General features: G+C 44.6%; 1 protein-coding gene, 1 long non-coding RNA gene and 3 pseudogenes across 3 annotated transcripts; 4 read left to right on the top strand and 1 right to left on the bottom strand.

The window, feature by feature from the left end:
• Positions 1-7,979: 7,979 nt before the first annotated feature.
• On the top strand, positions 7,980-11,697 carry LOC127291871 (wall-associated receptor kinase 2). Its single transcript, XM_051321191.2, has 4 exons — positions 7,980-8,947; positions 9,177-9,359; positions 9,563-10,843; positions 11,192-11,697. Exons 1-3 carry the CDS (start codon positions 8,017-8,019, stop codon positions 10,732-10,734), a joined length of 2,286 nt encoding a protein of 761 aa, XP_051177151.1. The 5' UTR covers positions 7,980-8,016; the 3' UTR covers positions 10,735-10,843; positions 11,192-11,697.
• Positions 11,698-12,004: 307 nt separating this feature from the next.
• Positions 12,005-12,791, top strand: LOC127346603 (wall-associated receptor kinase 5-like; annotated as a pseudogene).
• A 1,555-nt stretch (positions 12,792-14,346) lies between these two features.
• On the top strand, positions 14,347-15,357 carry LOC139838860 (uncharacterized; annotated as a pseudogene).
• A 302-nt stretch (positions 15,358-15,659) lies between these two features.
• LOC127291872 (uncharacterized) lies at positions 15,660-22,039 on the bottom strand. Of its 2 annotated transcripts, XR_007844797.1 has the most exons (4): positions 21,647-22,039; positions 17,129-17,212; positions 16,329-16,551; positions 15,660-16,258 (listed from the first exon to the last, which is right to left on the bottom strand). It is a non-coding gene; the product is annotated as an uncharacterized lncRNA (long non-coding RNA). The 2 variants fall into 2 exon arrangements; XR_007844798.2 differs by lacking the exon at positions 17,129-17,212 and having other exon boundaries at positions 21,647-22,036.
• On the top strand, positions 18,271-21,612 carry LOC127291873 (wall-associated receptor kinase 5-like; annotated as a pseudogene).
• Positions 22,040-23,267: the final 1,228 nt, after the last annotated feature.

Here is a 23,267-nt window from a genome sequence, read left to right as displayed (position 1 = left end):
ATTGCCCCCGGAGTCATCTCCATCGACACCACCGCCATCTTCATCGCCATTGCTATCTCCCATGATGAGGAGGGAGTAGTTCTCCCCCGAGGCTGAGGGCTCTACCGGTAGCTATGTGGTTCATCTCTCTCTCCCATGTACTTCAATACAATGATCTCATGAGCTGCCTTACATGATTGAGATCCATATGATGAGCTTTGTAATCTAGATGTCGTTATGCTATTCAAGTGGATTTTACTTATGTGATCTCCGGAGACTCCTTGTCCCACGTGTGTAAAGGTGACAGTGTGTGCACCGTGTGGGTTTCTTAGGCTATATTTCACAGAATACTTGTTCACTGAATTATGATTTGAGTTGGATGTCTCTATGAAATTGTGGTGTGTTAGTACCTCCTATGAATGCTCAAAGTGACAGCGTGGGGTGTTTATTAGTACTTGGGAATACATCTTTAAGGTTTGCTTTTGCAGCCCTCCACGGTGAATTAGTGTTCGTTATCCAGCCAGAGAGTAGTTCAGAATAGCATAGTGAAGTGCTTATATTTATATTCCTTTATGATATCATTGTTGAGAGTGTCCAGTAGTGAAAGTATGATCCCTAGGCCTTATTTCTAAGCATTGAAACACCGTTTCCAACAAGTTCTGCTACATGTTTGCTTGCTGCCATTTTTATTTCAGATTGCAATTACTACTTACAATCATCCATATTACTTGTATTTCACTATCTCTTCGCCGAACTAGTGCACCTATACATCTGACAAGTGTATTAGGTGTGTTGGGGACACAAGAGACTTATTGTATCTTAATTGCAGTGTTGCTTGAGAGGGATATCTTTCACCTCTACCTCCCTGAGTTTGATAAACTTTGGGTGATTCACTTAAGGGAAACTTGCTGCTGTTCTACAAACCTCTGCTCTTGGAGGCCCAACACTGTCTACAGGAATAGAAGCGTGCGTAGACATCAGCGCCACAGAAATTACCAGACACGGTGCGCCACAGAAGTAGCTTATTTTTGTGGCGCACCAAATAAGCATGCGCCACAGAAATAAGGTGGGCCCCACAATCGGCCAGCCCCAATCATCGGTTTCACTATTTCTGTGGCGCACATGACCACGTGCGCCACAGAAATAAGACATTCTGTGGCGCACCAAGGTGGATGCGCTACAAAAATAAAGCATTCTGTGGCGCACCAAGGAAGATGCGCCACAAAAATAAGGTGCTCCCAGTCCTTATATCTGTCCGTACGCAAATCCCCCACCCCACCCTCACAAATCCCCCACTCTACCCTACCCGGCGATGGCGACGCGGAGGTGAGGGTGCAGACGGCGGCGGGAAGGAGGAGGGAGTGGGGGCAGCCAACATCGGACTCCGACGCCGCCCCGATCTCCGTCACCGATCCCCACCTCGACGTCCTCTGCGCCGCCGTCGGTGAGATCCCTTGTGCCCCCTCCCTCTCCCCTATGGCCCCCTCCCTCTCCGAACACCCCGCGCCGCGCGCCACCGTCAGTGAGATCCCTTGTATCCCCTCCCTCTCCCCTGTGGCCCCCTCCCTCTCCGACCACCCCGCGCCACGTGCCACCGTCGGTGAGATCCCTTGTGTCCCCTCCCTCTCCCCTGTGGCCCCCTCCCTCTCCCCTGTGCCCCCTCCCTCTGCCCTGTGCCGGTGAGCTTCGAGTAGTACTTGAACAATGCTACTGCTAGGGTTGATTTGGTAGTACTTGAAAATGAATTAGTTGCAGTCGCAAAATGTTTGAACAATGCAGTAGCAAAATGAATAAGTTGGTAGTAGCAAATTTTAGCAAATGAAGTTTGTTTAAAAGCTAACGGTTTAAATTTTTTAGTTGGAAGTAGCAAATGATGCAAATTTTGAAGTTGGCAGTAGCTACTGGTTTATGAAATGATGCTACTGGTTTAAATGCAAATGAAAATAATTTTTTTATGGTTGATGTAAAGCTAATGGTTTAAATTTTTAAGTTGGAAGTAGCAAATGATGCAAATTTTGAAGTTGGCGGTAGCTACTGGTTTATGAAATGATGCTACTGGTTTAAATGTAAATGAAAATAAAAATGTTATGGTTGATGTAAAGCTACTGGTTTAAATTCATGAAATGATGCTCATGCTCACATGTTGGCAGTAGCTACTGGTTTGAAGCTGGCAGTAGCCATGCCTCATTGCTATGTACTACTTGGTTGGCTTGCTCTATAAGCTTGTATGCTTATTTATGGTGGCCTGGCTGTTGGATATAGATGATCATTGATCATCTGACTTTTATTTATGTGTGGTGCAAGGTGATGATATCCAGCCCATGCATGGTTAGAATTGATGTTGGACAATTACACTGATAAGAACATATATAGGCTTGTTATCTTAGCCTAGCCAATGATGCATAGGCTGAGGCACAAATTTGTATACTAAGAACAAATACTATGACTTGGCTTTTAATTCTCTGTGATGATTGTGAACAGCACCTCTGTTCAAGACTGAGAGAAATAATCCTTCAAATCCTCCTAGGCAAGGTCTAGTTGAAGGGTAGATGGATTTGACTGCTTTTATTTATTCCCTGATGTGAGCTTGCTGGTTTGCTAGATGTGGCTTTGTTGTGTCTATGTACTACTTGGTTGGCTTGCTCTATAAGCTTGTATGCTTATTTATGCTGGCCTGGCTGTTGGATATAGATGATCATTGATCATCTGACTTTTATTTATGTGTGGTGCAAGGTGATGATATCCAGCCCATGCATGGTTAGAATTGATGTTGGACAATTACACTGATAAGAACATATATAGGCTTGTTATCTTAGCCTAGCCAATGATGCATAGGCTGAGGCACAAATTTGTAAACTAAGAACAAATACTATGACTTAGCTTTTAATTCTCTGTGATGATTATGAACAACACCTCTGTTCAAGACTGAGAGAAATAATCCTTCAAATCCTCCTTGCTGATGATTAGAATGTTCAGTCACCCGTACACTCTGGGGTGGGGCCAGTGAACCTGGTGTGATGGCACAAATATCAATCTCTTGTGCATCCTACTTGGCTTCGCTGACCCCATCCCTGAATGTTAATATTTGTTTCGACCAACAAAGTATGAGGCATCCTATTTAGTTGATACTACTTGGCTCGTATTTGAGTTGCCATTCTTCGTTTATTTTGGTCTTTCTTCCATTTTAATGCCGATGATTAGAATGTTTGGTCACCTGTATACTCGGGTGTGGTGCAAGCGAGCCTGGTGTGATGACACAAATATCAATCTCTTGTGCATCCTACCCGGCCTCGCTTACACCATCCCTGAATGTTAATATTTGTTTAGACCAACAAAGTATGAGGCATATGCTATCTAGTTGATACTACTTGGCTCGTATTTGAGTTGGCATTCTTCATTAACTTTGGTCTTTCTTCCATTTTAGTGTCGATGATTAAAATGCTTGGTCACTCGTACACTCCGGGGTGGAGCCAGTGAGCCTGGTGTGATGGCACAAATATCAATCTCTTGTGCATCCTACCTGGCCTCACTGACTCCATCCCTGAATGTTAATATTTGTTTCGACCAACAATGTATGAGGCATTTATTTATTCGATCCTAGTTGGCCTTTTTCGTTTATTTTGGTCTTTCTTCGAGATAGTGCCGATGATTAGAATGTTTGGTCACCGTACACTCTGGGGTGGCGTAAGTGAGCCTGGTAAGATGGCACAAATATCAAACTCTTGTGCATCGGACTTGGCCTCACTTACGCCATCCCTGAATGTTAATATTTGTTTTGACCAACAATGTATGAGGCATTTATTTATTCGATCCTAGTTAGCTCTTATTTGTGTTGACCTTCTTCGTTTATTTTGGTCTTTCTTCCATTTTAGTCACTACACACTCGGGGGCGGTGCAAGCGAGCCTGTCGGGAGAGAGGAGGGATCAGAGGAGGAACCGGATGAAGACCACTTTCATCGCGATGATGCTCGTAGTGACTCTCATCTATTTGTATCTCGAGATGATGAACTTTGTATGAATTAAGACTTGTATGTTAAAATTTGTATGAATTGAGACTATATGTGTATCTCGATCGGGCTCTAAGTAATGTGATGATGATGCTTATATTATATATGTGCAATGTACATGCTATTTATATTATATCTGTATGTTGTTGTATATAACATGTGTAATATATGTATATTGATGTATATAACCTGTATGTGTATAGCAAGCTGTACAAAATCGTGTATACAGGTAACTAATTTTGTGGCGCACTTAAAACTAATTCTGTGGTGCACCTGTTTCTGTGGCGCACCGAGCAAACCGTGCGCCACAGAAAGTTAATATTCTATGACGCATGGGTTGGTGCGCCACAGAACTCCAATTTTTATGGCGAGGATTCTGTGGCGCACCACCCGTGCGCCACAGAATATGCATTTAGGTGCGCTACAGATGAGCCTTTCCCTACTAGTGTGTTAATTTTGTTCTGTCGCAAGCATGATTATGACAGTTACTGCTTTCTTGATCGTCGCTTCCCAGTCTATTTCTATCCTTCACTTGTACTGAGTATGAGCTCTACTCGTGCATCCTTCTCCCAAAAACCAAAGTTGCCAATTGTGTCCACCATACATACCTATATGTGGTATTTCACCGCCACTCCAAAGTGAATTGCTTGTGTGCTACCTTTAAACCTTCAAAAAAAATTATTACCTGTTTTATGTTTTGTTTTAGCTCATGAGGATGTGTTGAATGCTTTATCATCATTTTCATGTTTATTATGGCTTCACACTTTGACTAGCATGCACATTGTGCTGGTCCTTAATTTTGCAAAAGAGCAGGCGCGGGTGCCCACCCACTAAATATAAATTGAACCAATAATCTAAATCTGCTAACACTATGTACTTGAGAAATCATGAACTTATCTTGTTTAAACAAAGGAGAAGAGGAGCTTTATTGTTCTCTCTATGGGAGCCGCTCTTGAAGCCATTAAACATGAAAGGGATGATAGATCATTTGATGCCAGTCGTTGACATAGACATACATACCTCTCAAAATATATTTTCAACACCTCTATATTATTCAAAATAAAAAGCTCTAGCATATGAGTAATCTTGCTTTCCTCTGCGCAGGGCCAATCTTTTACTTTTTATGTTGAGTCACCATCCTTTTTTTTAGCATCTTCTCGAAAGCATAGCTGTCATTCTTAGTGTAATATGCTTGTCCCGTAATAAGATTAATTGTGGTATAACTGTGATGCTTGTATCTTTCGATATTTTTACTTCTAGTCTTATCTTGAACTTCAGAGGTGCCTTGGAATTTATGTTTTGCTTCACAAATAAGGGCAAGCGAGATACCACTCTATCATATCATGTTATGAGCATTGCAATCCTGCAGATACTTATGTTTCATGTTGCTTATTATTGTGTTGGTATCTTTTCATAGCTTGCATGACTATTGAGTAGCCTTAGTTGCATACTTCTTATGATGAATTGCCTAAGTACTTGATCATGTAATGAGAATATATACATCGTATGAAGCAAATAGGTTCGTGAAAGTTCCTTTTATCGCACTCAGTTGTCACTGAATTGCTTGAGGACAAGCAATAAGCTAAGCTTGGGGGGAGTTGATACGTCCAAAATGTATCTACTTTCCCGAACACTTTTGCTATTGTTTACACTCGAATTTGTGTGTTTTGAATACAACTAACACGGACTAACACTGTTTTCAGCAGAATTGCTCTGGTGTCTCGTTTTTTTGCAGAAATCCAACTTTCAGGAAAATTTCCGGAAAATATCGCAAAGTCCCTATTTTACCCGAAGACTCATGGAGCCAGAAGACGAGACGGAGGTGTGGCCGTCTCGGGCACCCCCTCGACCTCTCCTCCTGAATATATAAAAGGCCCTGAACTGAAAACAGAGGGGGGTTCAACGTTTTTCCAGAAAGAGTTCCGCTGCTCCACCGCCACCAGAAACCCCAATCCGGAAACCAGAAACTCCGTTTTGGCACCCTGCCAGGACGGGGAATTGGAGGAGATCATCGCCATCACCATCACCGACGCCTCTCCATCAACCATCCATGATTCCCCCATCCATGTGTGAGTAATTCCCCCGCTGTAGGCTGTAGGGGATGGTAGGGATTGGATGACATTGTTCATGTAATCGCTATAAGATTGTTAGGGGCATAGTGCCTAGTATCTGTTGTTATTATTTTTGACATTGTTGCAACGTGTTATGCTTAATGCTTGTCACTTTGGGCCCGAGTGGCATGATCTCAGATCTGAACATGTTATTGATTCATGAGGATAATTATTGTTTTTTATCATAACTGCAAGTTGTATACACAAATCGTTGTCTAGAACCCGAGGCCCCAAAGTGACAATAATTGGGATAACCGGAGGGGGTGGCTATGATTTGAGGATCACATGTATTCACGGAGTGTTAATGCTTTGCTCCGGTACTCTATTAAAAGGAGTACATTAATTACCAGTAGATTCCCTTGAGGTCCCGCTGCAAACGGGCTGGTAGGACAAAAGATGTCGTGCAAGTTTCTCATCGTGAGCACGTACGACTAAATAGGAATACACGTCTATGGTTACTTTATACTAGAATGCTTTTATCATTATTATCTGCAAATGCATGTCTTGCTTATTATATGAATTATCTTATCCATGCAGCGTCCGCTCATCCATCCCTATGCCTACAGTATTTTAATCTTGTTGTCTACTGCAATCCTCGCTACTGCTGTTTTTATTTCATTACTGGTGTTACTTCACTACTGCTATAAAACTATTACTACTGATAAACTGTTGCGAGCAAGTCTATTTCCAGGTGCAGCTGAATTGACAACTCATCTGTTAAAGCTTATAAATATTATTTGGCTCCCCTTGTGTCGAATCAATAAATTTGGGTTTTACTTCCCTCGAAGACTGTTGCGATCCCCTATACTTGTGGGTCATCAATCCACCGGACACACGACTCCACGCGTCCTCCGCCAGCGCTAGACGCACCACCAGAGCGAGGATAGGGCGGGAAGGACATTATTCTGACTTCAGGATGTAGCCGCCGCCTCACCATCCCGAAGAAACTGAAAACAAAACTGAACGAAAAACTGAAACCTTCCCGCCGGCGAGAAGCCGCGATCCGCCACGCCTCCAAGGCCCTAAGGCGACCGGAGGCGGAGCGAACCAACAGCGTCGCCGGCGAGAGGGACGAAACCCTAGATGGATTTTCTCACAATCGCTTGTCCTGTCCCGTACTTGTTCGGTTTGATTTAGATTGGGTTTTCCTCCTCATCCTCATGAATGTATATATTTGTTTAGATATGCTCCAACCACCAAATTATAAATCCAAGCTCCTGTTGAAAGAGTGCATGTGTATGCCATAAATTTCTCTTTCCTATCGATCTCATCTTTGGCCATGGTTGCTATTCTGGTGCACTGATAATTTGAAGTTTTAGCATGACGACTTCTCGTTTGTCTACTATAACAATCTCTACTATGACAAGTTTTACTCGGCTCCGGTAATGGAAGAACAAGGATGGCAACGCGATTCCGGCTCGCCCTAGTGGCTGTAGCCGTCAGCAGGTGGTCTAAAGACCAATTTATAATTTTTATTACTTTTTGGATTCTTCATACTATTATGGATGATGATCAATAGATTGGCGAACTTTTTTCGCAAAATAATAATAATGAGAAATTTCAACAGGGTACCGCGTTCTCCCCTTAGTTAATTTCAAATGAAGTGTAGGCTCCAGCTGGCCAATCTGCAAGGCTGCGGCTGCGCCACTGTGTTCCCAACCAGATCACTTTGTTTACGGGAAAACAAGAGAAGACAAAACGAGTCAAAGAAAGCAAAGGGTCAATACTGGGAGTTAAACCATTGACTACTTGTATCTCAATTAAAGACTAAGACAAACACAAACAAACAATCAAAGTCAAAGTCTCTACACGTGCTAGAAGTTCTGGAAATCTCACGACTTGTATCTAGTTGCTTGTGGAAACAAACCTACTTCGTAACGATTTAACTCCATCTACTAAGCTGTTTTCATAGACGCAACATGAGTAATTGGCATCCAAAAATGGCAGAAGCATCAGTAGCCCTGCTAATCTTCATAGTATGCATCTTCTTTTCAGCAGTGGCAACAGCTGCTGGAGGCTCCATGTCGTTGCCAGGCTGCCCCGACAAGTGCGGCGATGTGCGCATCCCATACCCCTTTGGTATTGGGGCGCACTGCGCCGCAACCAGCCTGAGCAGCTACTTCAACCTCACCTGCAATGGCACGACTGATCCACCGCGGCTAATGGTTGGGGTTGGGGATCGATTTGAGGTCGCTGACATCTCACTGGAGCATGGTGAGATGCGCGTGCTCAGCCCTGTCAACCACATCTGCTTCACGTCCAGCACAAGGTTCACCAAGTTCATCGGAGCGTACGAGCTGCAGACAACACCCTTCCTCCCCTCCCCGTCGCGCAACCGCTTCACGGTCATCGGATGCAACACACTAGGGCTCATCAGCGGCTACAAAGACACGGCAAGCCAATACGTGGCTGGATGCTACTCCTACTGCGAGGGCGTCAACAACACGTCTGACGGTGCACCATGTGCTGGGTTGGGCTGCTGTGAAGCTGCCATCCCTGCAAACCTCACCTCCTGGGGGGTTTTGTTTCAGATGAACGAGAGCAAGGTATGGGGCTTTAACCCGTGCTTCTACTCCATGATGGCCGAGGCTGGGTGGTACAGTTTCAGGAAGCAGGACCTCGTTGGTACCCTTGGGTTTATTGATGATCGAGCCAAGAGGGGTGCTCCTGTTGTTGCTGATTGGGCCATTAGGAATGGCTCATGCCCATCGAAGGGGAAGGACACACCTAATGACTATGCTTGCATCAGTACAAACAGCTACTGCATGCCCGCACACAATGGCCTAGGGTACTTATGCCAGTGCTCCAAAGGATATGAGGGAAATCCTTATCTTCTGAATGGCTGCCAAGGTTAGTTATTTACTGAAATTTAACTTGTACTTGTAAGAAAATTATGGTCTTCTTTTGGTATGAATTTAGAACAAGTTATAAACAGTAAAGTTGCAGCATTACATAATGAATTGACTAGTTGGCTTATTACTTGTGGAATCTTTCTTTGGCCAACATGTAAATGAAAGCAACATAGTGAGTTATGTTTTGCTTCAGTCTTCTGAGTGAATGTATCCATTATTGTCTTCAGACATAGATGAGTGCACATTGCGTAAGCAGGACCCCAAGTATGGAGATATGTATCCATGCAGAAAAGGGGTCTGTTACAACACGCTGGGAAGCTACTTATGCAAATGTAAGAGAGGAACCCGATCTGATGGTACAAACTATGGATGCCGGTCTCTATCTTTTCCAGCTGACAAAATGGTCATTGGTAAGTATCATTTATTTAAAGATCAGTTGACCTCTCTTTCCTACTTCTCATCTACATTAAGATGAAATAAACACTCATGTAATGGTTAATTTTTTTAAACTCGGAACACTACTCACAAGTTCAAACCAAACAAAAAGTAGTGAAGTCAAAATTTGTTATATAAATTTTACTACCATTAGTTTCTCAAATACATTATTTTGCAGGCCTCAGTGTTTCTGCAACATTAGTCATGGGTTTAGCATGCTTGTTGCTCATGCAATTACAGAGGAAAAGGTACAAGAAGGACAAAGATAAGTATTTCAAACAAAATGGAGGTCTCAGGTTATATGACGAGATGAGGTCAAGGCAAGTTGACACAATTCGTATACTTACAGAACAAGATATAAAGAGAGCCACTGATAACTACAGTGAAGACCGAGTTATTGGACATGGTGGCCATGGGATGGTCTACAGAGGAACTTTGGATGATCAGAAAGAGGTAGCTATAAAGAAATCCAAAGCAATCAATGATGATTGGAGGGAGGAATTTGTCAATGAGATAATAGTCTTGTCACAAATCAATCACCGAAACATTGTAAGGTTACTAGGCTGTTGTCTGGATGTAGATGTCCCAATGTTGGTCTACGAGTTTGTCCCCAGTGGCACTTTATCCGAGTTCCTTCACGATCCTGGTCATAGATCATCAATCCCCTTGGATCTTCGCCTGAAGATCGCCACACAGTCAGCAGAGGCTCTGGCTTACTTACATTCATCAGCATCTCGCACAATCCTACATGGGGATGTCAAGTCCGCCAACATTCTCTTGGATGAGCAGTTGAACGCAAAGGTTGCCGATTTCGGAGCGTCGGCACTGAAGTCCATGGATGAAAGTGAGTTCATCAGGTTTGTCCATGGAACACTTGGTTACCTTGACCCCGAGAGCTTCATCAGCCATCGTCTTACAGACAGAAGTGATGTATACAGCTTCGGGGTGGTTCTTCTGGAGCTGATGACACGAAAAAGGGCAATATACATCGACGACTTCAACGAAATGGAGTCATTGTCTTATAGTTTTCCTTTGATGTTTCACCAGAAGACGCACCATGCTATTCTGGACTTCGAAATATCAGACGAAGCTGATACGAGGGTGCTCAAGAACATGGCCGAACTCGTGGTGCACTGCCTTAGCCCAAAAGGAGAAGCCAGGCCAACGATGAAGGAAGTTGCAGAGAGCCTAGAGGTGATGAGGAAGCTCCAGTTGCACAGAACCAATGCTCATGAAAACAACAGATGTGCACATAAGTATGAAGGATCATCTTTGGTCGATATCACATTTGACGAGACAACACAAGGGACCATTGATATGTCTGAACTGGTTGAAGATCTTGCAAGATGATGTTTGTATGTACAGTTAACTCTTATGTTTGGGATATATGATACTAATCAACTCAACCTACTTTGCAATAAGTTCATCGGTTTACAGAGCAATGATCCTATGGTGGGAGGCTTTTTTTTTTTTTTTTTTTTTTTTTTTTTTTGAGACCCCTCGATCTGTGTTACAGCTGTAGCATCTGAACTTATGCACTAACTCAACACCACACTCACACCACACACACGCACACCACTAGTGCACAAGTTAGACTCTAGAACTATACACACAGCACACATAATTTGGGTGTCCCTAGGAGCTAGTAGTTGTGGCACATATGTGTGGAGGGGATTTTATTTGGGACCCAGAACCCCGGTGAGACATCCCAAGAAATTCGGCCACAACGGGACTCGAACCTGGGATGGGTTGGATGGCCACTGCCAACACCAACCATCGAGCTATTGCTCGTTCTCTATGGTGGGAGGCTTCAGTGAGCGGACGCGCCGGTAGCCACAAAAGCGGAGTGGCTCATCCGGAAGAACACTGTCCCTGTGGGCTGCGACTGTTCAGTGGCATCTGGTCGCCGGCCTATTGGATCGAGCCGCACGTAGGGAGCCACTTCATTCCCCACCAAGCACAGGAAAATTTTGATTCTGTTCCGCATAACTGAATATAAATCTTCAGAGTTCAGAATGGGAACATTTCCATGGCCAGAGCGAACAAATGGCCAAAACAAGGTCCGGATACTCAGAAGAAAACTATACACATATCATATACATGCTGTATACCTATAGTGCCATATGTTTCTTATCGAAAAAATAATGGCATGTGTGGCGATTTCTCTAGCGTGTCAAGTCAAATGCTAGTTGTGCAGCTTCGTCTGCCAGAGTTTGTATTTGTCTTTTTTTAATCTGTTTAGATAGAACATTTCAATCTCTCTTCGCAAGCCGACTGATTCCATACGCTTGTTTTATGCTGCAAATCTGATCCTCAGCCAAATATTTTTTGCAAATAAATGTAATATTGATTTGTAAAAGCTGGGTCGGGTCAGATGGCACGTATTAGACTAAGGCAGACATCCAATCGAAGTCAAAGTATCTGAGCATGTTAACGTACTGTGGTATAGCGATATCACTTGTGCCAGTTAACTAGCACCCATGGAAAACTATATCTCATCAGTATTATATCAGAACATGCATTTAGTTATATACAGAGACAAATTACTTCACCTCTATTTAACCCGGTCCAGCTAATGTGTTGGTTGCATACATGTAACATGAGAAATTGGCATCCGGCCATGCCAGGAGAATCAACATTCATTCTAATCTCCATAGCAATCATCATCATCCCAGCAGTGGCAACAGCTGCCGGAGCCTCTTCTGGACGCTCCATTTCATTGCCAGGATGCACCGACAAGTGTGGTGGCATATCCAACCCATACCCCCCTTCTGCATTGGCATGCACTGTGCCGCGACCAGACTGAACAGCTACTTTAACCTCACCTGCGACAACGCGATCGATCCACCACGGCCAAAGGTTGGGGATTCTGGAGCAGTAGTTGAGATCACCGACATCTCACCGGAGCACGGCGAGATGCGCGTGCACAGCCCTGTCAACTTATATCTGCTTCAAGTCCAATACCACATTCACCAAGTTCACCGGAGGGTATGAGCTGGAGTTCCTACCATCACCCACGCGCAACCGCTTGACAGTCATTGGATGCAACACCCTGGGGCTTATCAGTTATCAGTGGCTAGAAAGACACCGCAAACCATTACGTGGCTGGCTGCTACTCATATTGTGACTTTGTGAGGGCATCAACAACACGTCTGAAGGCGCGCCATGTGCTGAGATGGGCTGCTGTGAGTCTGCCCTCCCCAATAAACCTCACCTCATTGGAGGTCGTGTTTGAGATGAACTAGAGCAAGGTATGGTGCTTCAACCCGTGCTTCTATGCCATACTGGCAGAGGTTGGGTGGTACAACTTCAGCCAGAAGGACCATGTTGGCACGCTTAGAGCATCTCCACTCGTCCCCCCCATACGGCGTCCGGCGCCTGACCGTATGGGGGGTGCCGGCGCGTAAACCCTAAATAGGGGGGCACCGGTGCCCAGCCGCACCCCCTAAACGGCCGCCCCCAAATTCGAAACTTAAAAATATAGGCCGATCAGATTTCACGTCCAAAGGATCATTGTTCTCGACGAAACACATCATCGCAAATGGAACTCTCGACGAACACATCGTCGCAAATCGCGGCATTGAAATGTCTAGCGAACCAAAAAAAAAAGGGGGCACGCAGGCCGGCCGGCAACGCGGGAATCGGAGCGACGTATTGCCTCGTCTTCATGGCTGGACAGCGGAGCGAGGTGATGGCTAGCGCGGCGGAGCGAGGCGATGGCTACCGGGGCGGGCGCGGGCGAAATGGCGGGAAATGGCCGAGAGAGAAGGGGAACGGGGTGGTATGGTGTCAAGGTTGGCAGGAAAGTTAATGCTTTTGGGGGAAACTAGCCCTATCTCACCGACAGAGCTGGCCCGCGCTTGATTTAGCGCCATCCGGCGCCCCCGATGGCCTCCCGTCGGATCGGGGGTGCCGCGCGAAAACAATTATGGGGCGCACCGCTAGGGGAGTATTTTGGCGCCGGCGCCCCTATTTTCGTATTGGGGGGGGGGGGGGGGAGGGGGGCTATTGGGAGGGCGAGTGGAGATGCTCTTAGGTTCAGTGAGCGTTTTTACGGTACCCTGTATTGCAGGTTGCAGTATAGAATATCTCACCGTTGATTTGATAAGGGTATGATAGACAATTCTACCTTTCCTAATTAGTGAGGTAAAAAAAACTGTAACCGAGTCTCTGGAAAAGTTCCCAGGTCGTATCTGAGCGTTTTCTCCTTATCCCGTCTCTCCTCACGCCGCCGCCAGCCCGTCTCTCCTCACGCCGCCGCCGCCACCGCTCGCCACGTCTTGCTGCCGCCGCCGCCAGGGAGGTACGCGTCGCTTCATAGTTGGTTGGTATGGAGCATATCCTTGGCTTCAGTATAGTGTGGAAAAGGATGCAGCATTTTGTTTTGTTTGCTATCTCTTTTAAGATAAATTTTATTGTGCTGGTGGAGATAGCTTTGTGCGTAGTGGATTCAGAAATTAGAATCAAATATATAGATTTCAGAAACATGTTGGTGACATTGATAGTTATCACTGTGAAGCTTAGGAGAAATATGATTTGTTCATGAGACCTAATGCTTCAGTTGTAGAGTGTATTGCTTCCACAAGTAAAGATAAGATGGGTCGTTATATTGGGTCTTTGCTTATAAATCATGGATTGAGCTTTTCTATGGTCCGTGGTCAGGGGTATGATGGAGCCAGTAACATGAAGGGTCACGCCAATGGTCTGAAAAAATTGATAATGGATGAGTCCCCTTCCGCCTATTATGTACATTGCTTTGCTCACCAACTTCAACTAACTCTCGTTGGTGTTTCTAAACAAAGTGGTGGCTGTGTTGGGTTCTTTAACCAACTTGCATATTTGCTAAATGTTCCTGGGATGTCATGCAAAAAGATACGGTTGCTTCGACTAGCTCAAGCCGAGGAGATAATTAAATTATTGGAGTTGGGAGAAATTGAAACCGGAAAAGGTATGAATCAAGAGATGGGTTTGGCAAGGCCGGCTGGCACTAGTTGGGGATCTCACTTCGAAACTATTGTTCATGTCATCTCCTTGTATCCCTCAATTAGGAAAGTGTTGAACAAAATTGGAGAAGAGTATAGAACTGCCGAGGCAATAGGTGCTCAAACTATGTTGACATCATTTGAGAGTTTTGAGTTTGTTTTCATGTTACATCTGTTGCAAGAAATATTTGGGTACTCTGATGCCTTGTGCAATGCTTTGCAAAGAAGAGATCAAGACATTGTGAATGCCATTGACCTCCTTTCTATCACAAAAGAAGAGTTGCAGAACTTGCGGGAAGATAACTGATGGAAAGCTTTCCTTCAAGATGTGACTTCTTTTTGCTTGAAGCACAAGATCCAAGTTCCTGATATGGATGGTTTCTACAAGCCGGTTCAAAGATCCCCAAAGTTCTTCAAGAAAGCAAAGAATCTCCACCGCTTCCATGTTGATATGTTCTTGAGTCTCATTGACAGACAACGTCAAGAGCTTAATGACAGGTTTGATGAGGTAAACACATATTTACTTCTTTGCATGGCATCATTCAAGCCAACAAATTCATTTGCCTCCTATAATCAAGACAACTTGGTCAAGCTTGCTCGATATTATCCTGGAATTCTCAGAGGCAGATGTGGTGCGTCTTTCCTTTCAACTCACCATCTTTGTTAGTGACATGCGTCGAGATCAAAGGTTTAGGGAAGTGAAAAATCTGGCCCGGCTTTCTGTTATGCTTGTTGAAACAAAGAAAGACTTGACTTTTCCACTTGTATACAACTTCTCAAATTGGTTTTGATTTTTCCCGTTGCGACTGCAAGTGTTGAGAGAGTTTTTTCTTCAATGAAATATGTGAAGAATTAGCTGAGAAATAGGATGGGAGAACAGTACTTGAATGACTGTTTGGTCACATATCTTGAGCCGGAATTCTTTGACCAAGTGAAGGACGAAGCCATCATTTCCCGATTTCGAGCAATGAAGTCACGTAGAATACTGTAGTTTACTTTCTTCTTATTTTGTAATGTGTCTAAGTTATTGTAACGTATTGTCTTTTGTGAACCACCTGGGAGGCTGGACCGTGTTATGATGGTGATATAAGGTATTGTTAGGTTAGATTTTTTTTGGATGCTCTGTACACCCAAGTTATGATTCCTGGCTCCGCCCATGGGTGGAGCTACATGTGTACATACACCCATTATTTTTGCCAAAAAAATCTCAGTATGTATGTATATACTTGTAGCTGTTAAATTTGTTACGTTCATAGCTGAGAATTTGAGATGATTAAAAAACTTGGCCTTTCTTTCAGTCCCGAACGATTGAACATTGGGCCCAACAATGCAATGCCTAGAAAGCCCATTCGCGTGCTCACCCTCTAAGGCTCCACCGCTTCAATTAATAGCTAAAAAAAAGGGAATTCCCCAATTGGTCTGCTCAGCACAACTGAGTCAACGACAGAGCTCAACACACGCAGCTAGGCTAGGTCGCGCGCGCCGCTGTTTTTTTTTTATTATTTTTACGAATAAGACACTGGCATTAAAAGAAACAGCGAACAGTACAAAGCACTCCAAGAAGCTGTTCTTCGACAGTTCGAGAGATCGCAGCCGTGCGAGGCGCGATGGCGGACGGCAGACGGGAGGCGATCTGCGACTGGCTGACTCAGCCACTGAGGAATGGTGCTGGCGGGCGGCGCGGCAGCGTGCGGCGCCATCGCATAGTCGTCTGGGCGTGGAGACTGGAGAAGGGAGAGCGCCGCTGTTCCGAGTGGCGAGCGAGGCAAAGCTGCGGCCTGTTCCGACTGACGTTCTGTACACCCAAATTACAAATGCTGGCTCCGCCCATGCAAGCCTTGATTTGGCCAATTGCTCTTTGTGGCCATGGGAATTGTTTCACATTCTGAACTCTGAAGATATATTCAGTTACCCACGGCACAACAGGCATTTTAATGGTTCAACAAACGAATCGAAATTTACCTGTTCTGGGTCGGGCTTGAGTGTCCCTTCGTCATGCAGCTCGGTATATCCACTCCTCCGCCGATCCAATCGTGGGCCGGTGAGCAGCTGTCCCCAAATAGACCTGCCGCCATCAGCGACGATCCGATCCAGATTCAGTTCACCAGCACTTCGTTCGCCACAGCCCACAGGACGCCATGCCGCACAGAGCCCTCCCTCTTGGCGATGGTCGCCGCTGGAAGCCCTGTCAGTGACTTGGGTGAGGGTCTCTTTCTCGATGAAGCAGCAGTGAAGATACTGAGCGGAGAACCCATGGCTAATATTCCCGTAAACCATATCCTGATTTCAAAAACGTATTGTTATTGTTGTTTAACGCTTTATCTTCCTGTCACCGAGCTTCTAGATTTTCTAAGCCTGTAAGAGGGTTGTTTTAGATATGCCTTCCAGAATCCGATGATCATATCTTCTTCCATTTTTTGTTTGACCATAACAGTTTGGTTCTTTGCCTCTAAAATCTACCCTGCCACTATAACTCAATTTGTTCTCAGAAAAACTAACCAGGGTCTTTTCATTGCAAAACAAATAAAAAATAAAAAAACAATTTGAGAAATTTGGAAAGCTCGCAACGAACTTCTATCAGTCAAAAGAACATTAGACGGCTTTTTATTGAACATCAAATAATCAATATGCCATTCACCAACAGAGGTTTAATAAACATCGAGCGGATCATCCAGCCAGACAAAAGGTGGATTGATTCTCACTCGCTCATCAATTGTGTTAGCTACCCTATTAGCTTCATGGGAACTATATTCAAAAGTTACCTTGACAAATTCACAAGCTTCATAAGAAAATTCATCGAAGATGGTGATGCTTGAAACTCATCCTTGTACTGTATGAATGACACCCTAGTTATCCGAAATGACAATGATCAGAATCAATACACTGCTGATTAAGCACTAGACAACCACATAATTATCTTTTTATTTATAGCGTGTAAGTAATCCAGCAAGGAACGAGCCAATGGATCCGTGCAGCACAATTAAGCAGCATGAGCACCCTTGTTGTGCTCCAAGTGTCTTTCTGAACGATCAGATTAACTTAAGTCCGAATCGTCAGCCAACATCTGTAATAATGTTTAGATAGAGAAATGCATACGCTCTTCGGCTATAGCCGACTGATTCTATTCACTTGTTTTATTTTGCAAATCTTTGTCCATATCAACATATATGGAAGTTTCTAGAGTAAACATCATTGTTGTCTTATTGGCGCATAAATGTGATGGCCAATTTGCATATTTAGTTGGACTAGGTCAGACAGCGTTCATTTTGTCGAACCCAGTGGTAAACAGGTCCAATTAGACCTCCTACATGGTGTATTCTTTTAATGGTGTATTCTTTTAATAATTTCAACCCTCTGAGATTGCAACCTATGGAGTATTCTGACCTTGTTGATTTCAAAAAATGTGTATACTCAACCAGCCAATCTGTGATGATTCCTGATCCTGCTTGGTACCATCAACACGGGATTACTGGATCAACTCGTACACTGAGGACAATAGAAAAATAAAATGAGGCAATAATGGAAGAAGTATAATACCGTCAACAAGTCACTGACGAAACCAAGAGGCAACATTCTTCCTCCAGCAGTAAGCATCCATAGTGATGTTCAATTAAAGTTTAAGGGAGCAGGTACATGAAATAATTATACTAATGCAGACATCTAATCAAGGTCAAAATCTCCATATGTGTTAACGTACTCTGGTATAGTGATATCACTTGTGGCAGTTAACTAGCACCCATGGAAAACCTACCCCGTGTAGTATAACTATATCTCATCAGTACTGTATCGCAACATGCATTTGGGTTTAGTTATATATGGAGGCAAACATACATCACAGCAATTTAATCCGATCCAGCTAATGTGCTGTTTGCGTACATGTAACATGAGAAACTGGAATCCAGCCATGCCAGGAGAATCAACATTCATGCTAATCTTCATAGCAACCATCTTCCTCCCAGCAGTAGCAACACCTGACGGAGCCTCTTCAGGACGCTCCATTTCATTGCCAGGATGCCCCGACAAGTGCGGCGACGTACCCATCCCATACCCCTTCGGCATTGGCATGCACTGTGCCGCGAGCAGACTGAACAGCTACTTCAACCTCACCTGCGACGACACGATCAATCCACCAAGGCCAAAGGTTGGGGACCCAGGAGCACTAGTTGAGATCACCGACATCTCACTGGAGCACGGCGAGATGCGCGTGCTCACCCCCATCAACTACATCTGCTTCAAGTCCAACGCCACATTCACCAAGGACACCCAAGGGTACGGGCTGGAGTTCACGCCCTTCCTACCGTCACCATCGCGCAACCGCTTCACAGTCATCGGTTGCAACACCCTGGGCCTCATCAGCGGCTACAAAGACACCGCCAGCCAGTATGTGGCTGGCTGCTACTCCTACTGCGAGGGCATCAACAACACGTCTGAAGGCGCACCATGTGCTGGGATGGGCTGCTGTGAGTCTGCCCTCCCCAGTAACCTCACCTCCTTGGAGGTCGTGTTTGAGATGAAACAGAGCAAGGTATGGCACTTCAACCCGTGCTTCTATGCCATTGTGGCTGAGGTTGGGTGGTACAACTTCAGCCAGAAGGACCTTGTTGGCACACTTGGGTTCATCGATGGTCGAGCCGATAATGGCGCTCCCGCCATCGTTGACTGGGCCATAAGGAATGGCTCATGCCCAGAAAAGGGGAAAGACACACCTAATGACTACGCCTGCGTCAGTATAAACAGCCATTGCGTGTCCGCGAACAATGGTCCAGGATACTTATGCCAGTGCTCCAAAGGATATGACGGCAATCCTTATCTTTTCAATGGCTGTCAAGGTAAATTAATTACTCAAATTTAACTTGTGCAGATTTTCGTGAATAATGCTTAGAAAACCGATAGAACTCTAAACCATATCCTAGTGTTATCTCAACCAGATACACTTTCTGAAAATTTCTATGAAGACTCACCAACAGGTGGTTTTCGAATTTCATCTTGTGTACCAATGCCAACAGAAATCCTAAAACTTTTGCCCTGTTGTGCAACCACAAGTTTTGAACAAGTACAAGTTAATTTACCGATGTGAATAGTTAATAAGTGATGCCATATTTATTTAGAAGAAGTTATGAACAGAAAAATTGTAGCGTTAGGGCATCTCCAACCGTTTGCCCCATCTGTGCAAATGGGGGCTTCCCAAACATATGGGGAGAAAAAAAAGGCATGGTACCCAATGGTTCTCCCCAGCTGTGCGAAGTGAACTCCCTACTTAACTTTGTTCCTTGTTGAACCTTTCTTCAGCCGACAAATATATGATATATAATAATGAAATTCATGTGTACATATCATGTTTAGTTTGATGCTTCTAAGTGTTTTCATTAATGTCTTCAGACACAGATGAGTGTGCATTGCGTAAGCAGGACCCCAAGTATGAAGATATGTATCCATGCAGAAAAGGAGTCTGCCAGAACACACTGGGAAGCTACTTATGCAAATGCAAAGGAGGAAAAATACTCGCTGATACAAATTCTGAATGTCCATCTCTGCATTTTTCGGCTGAAAATTTGGTTATTGGTAAGCATGATTCTAAATAATTGAGATATGTTCCATACTTGTATTATAATAACAGAAACTCATCTAATAGTAACAAAAAAATTGTGGAAGTAACAAAAATATTAACACTGAACAGTACTTGGAACCGAAAGAAAGCTGTAAAGTCCAAATTTGTAACAGAAGTTACTAGCAGCAGCTTTAAATAAAACTTATTTTTGCAGGACCCGTGTTTCTGGAACTGTGGTCATGGCCTTAGCATGCTTGTTGCTCATGCAATTTCAAAGAAAAAGGCACATGAAGGAGAAAGATGAGTATTTCAAACAAAATGGGGGTCTCCAATTATATGATGAGATGAGATCAAGGCAAGTCGACACAATTCGCATACTTACAGAGAAAGAGATAAAGAGAGCCACTGACAACTACAATGAAGATAGAGTTATTGGATGTGGTGGTCAAGGGATGGTCTACAAAGGAACTTTGGATGATCAAAAAGAGGTAGCCATAAAGAAGTCCAAGGTAATCAACAATGATTGCAGGGAAGAATTTGTTAATGAGATAATAATCTTGTCACAAATCAACCACCGAAACATTGTGAGGTTGATAGGCTGTTGTCTGGATGTAGATGTCCCGATGCTGGTCTACGAGTTTGTCTCCCGTGGTACATTATCTGAATTCATTCACAATGCCGATCGTAGAAGATCACCAATCCCATTGGGTCTTCGCTTGAGGATCGCTACACAATCAGCAGAAGCTCTAGCTTACTTGCATTCATCGACAGCCCGCACGATCCTTCATGGGGATGTGAAATCCGCCAACATTCTGTTGGATGATCAGCTGAATGCAAAGGTTGCAGATTTCGGGGCATCAACACTGAAGTCCATGGATGAAAGTGAGTTCATCATGTTTGTACATGGTACACTTGGCTACCTTGACCCCGAAAGCTTCATCAGCCATTGTCTCACTGATAAAAGTGACGTATACAGCTTCGGGGTGGTTCTTCTGGAGCTAATGACGAGAAAGAGGGCTATATATACGGACAACTTCAATGAAAAGCAATCATTGTCTTACAGTTTTCCCTTGAAGTTTCACCAGAAGAATTACCGGACTATGCTGGACCCCGAAATCATTGAAGATGCAGGTACGGCGGTGCTCGAGAAGATGGCCGAACTCGCAGTGCACTGCCTTAGACCAAGGGGGGATGACAGGCCAACGATGAAGGAAGTTGCAGAGAGGCTGCATATGATACGAGACTCCAATTCGACGCAACTAGTGCTCATGAAAACAGCCGTCCAGACGAGAGCCTTCTTTCTAAAAATGAGGACAACGGCTATGCAGAAAACTACAGAGGATCATCGTCCATTGTTGTCCCTTTCGACGAGACAACACACGGGACCATTGACATGTCGGAACTGGTAGACGATCTTGCAAGATGATGCTTATAAATTTGTGTTAATGGATAATTACTTTTGTTTCTGGTATGCAACACTAGTCTTACCCACCCGGCCTGTTGTAATATTCCTAGGATTCGACTTGGTGTGGCAGAGAAATCGCAGCACATCTATTGTGTGTATGGTATAATTGCTCTTATTTTCACCACTAAATTTGTCTGTTGTGGCCATAGAAAATGCTCCCATTCTGAACTCTGAAGATGTTCTTATACACTGAGATGTATATTCAGACATTCAGCTATGCAACATATTACGAATTTCACTGGTGTCACGACTGAATCAAAAGTTTACCTGTGTTGCGTTGGGATTGAGCAACTCCTCTTCTAGTGGGCAGCTCGATATGCGCTCCGCCGATCCAATCGCGGGCCGGTGGCGAGCAGATTCGGCGGCGTCGCGGCGAAATGGTCGACACTTATCAGCACGGTCATTTACCGCCGACCTCCGCGCCGCTCCTCACGGAGCCCTCACGCCCCGGGGTTCGCTCGAGGGCGCCGGAAGCCCGCAGCGGCGTCCCGGGAGAGCCGCTCGGCCCAAGCGTGTGCTGCTGACGAGCTGAAGCCGGGCCCCATTGCTCAAGGGCATGGCGGCACGGCGGGGTCGGAGGCCGGAGCGGCTGGCCGGTGGATCGGAGCACCGGAGTGCACGGGGCCTACGTATCCTGACTTCGAAAGCGTATTTCAGTGTAGCGCTTTTCCTTCAACGTATGGGATCATGACTCGGTGGAAAAAAAATTGCCCGAAACGCCAGCCAGATAACGTAAAATAGATACTACAAGAGAATTTGCAACAGATCATGTGATATGAGCAATTATACATCACCTTTCTATTTCTCTTTTTTCAGTTTTTACATCACCTGATTACTTTTTTAGAATCCATATGATATAAATACATCATCTTTGCTTGAAATGTGCTCCAGTAGATGATGTATTTTACATCACCACTTCGGTTTCGGTTTAGCTCGGATGATCTATCCTCTAGGGTTTAGCTCGGGGGTTTATATAGGCAGCCACCGATCTAGGGTTACATGAAGATAACTCCAAATCATATCGGCTTCTATTAATCCGGGATTCGCCACCCTTCTTGCAAGTAATCTCCTTCTCCAGTCGCACTGATCCTCATCCGGGGATTACGGCCCAATCGCCATAGGGCCCAGTCACCCAGTCGCTACAGGGCCCAGTCACCCAGTCGCTTGGGCGACTGGCAGTCTTCTTGGGCCTTCACCTCCATGGCGAGTGGGACTGGCGACACACCCCCTTAGACCATATCCCCATCATGTCTGGTGTGGAGTAAGACCTTGTTAGTTAGCTTGTGGTGTCGCGACCGCATAACTCGAACGGTTATGTTCTATCTTGACTAAAAAGCCATTTGGCTCCAATCTCACCGTGTTGGCACTTCATCTGGAGTTGTTGGTTAATTCATTTTATTGTGTGTTGGTGTGGATCCATAGTCATCGTTACCGTAGATCCATGATCATCGTCGGCGACAACATCATTTCTGGACTTTGTGAGCAAGATTATCAGTTTAGCATGGCAATATTGGCACGGTCAGTTTACCTAGATCTTACGTGACTGTCTACTATTGTGGTGATTCAACGAGGTTTGGTTCTCTACTGCTCTTTGCAGGTACTGTACTTCGGTTGCTGAATTCCTCAATGCTTCCCATCATCGGTAAGGGCTACGTTGGTGGTGCGACAATGACTAGTTGTAATGTGGATTCCCCAAAGAATTTGTCACATATCCTTGTTTGTGATCGCCTTGTCGTTTATGCACCGTGGGCTCGTGGGTTCAGTTGCCCCGATTCTCTGAATGTAAGATGGATTTTTCTAAAAAATACTTAGCCATAACAGCAGATAAATTTTCAAATATTTAGACCCATACATCGGAAAATATAGCAGACAGGGTCCATTCACATAA

Source organism: Lolium perenne, chromosome 4, assembly GCF_019359855.2.
Source record: "Lolium perenne isolate Kyuss_39 chromosome 4, Kyuss_2.0, whole genome shotgun sequence".
Lineage (NCBI taxonomy): Eukaryota > Viridiplantae > Streptophyta > Magnoliopsida > Poales > Poaceae > Lolium > Lolium perenne.
The sequence above is the reverse complement of the archived record's forward strand: the minus strand, read 5'-3'. Positions and strand labels throughout refer to the sequence as shown.

Excerpts from the sequence above, each read along its gene's own strand:
- LOC127291871 (XM_051321191.2), top strand. The coding sequence starts at position 8,017 with ATGAGTAATTGGCATCCAAAAATGGCAGAAGCATCAGTAGCCCTGCTA. Across the intron at positions 8,948-9,176 it reads TCTTCTGAATGGCTGCCAAG|ACATAGATGAGTGCACATTG; the intron begins GTTAGTTATTTA and ends TATTGTCTTCAG. Across the intron at positions 9,360-9,562 it reads AGCTGACAAAATGGTCATTG|GCCTCAGTGTTTCTGCAACA; the intron begins GTAAGTATCATT and ends ATTATTTTGCAG.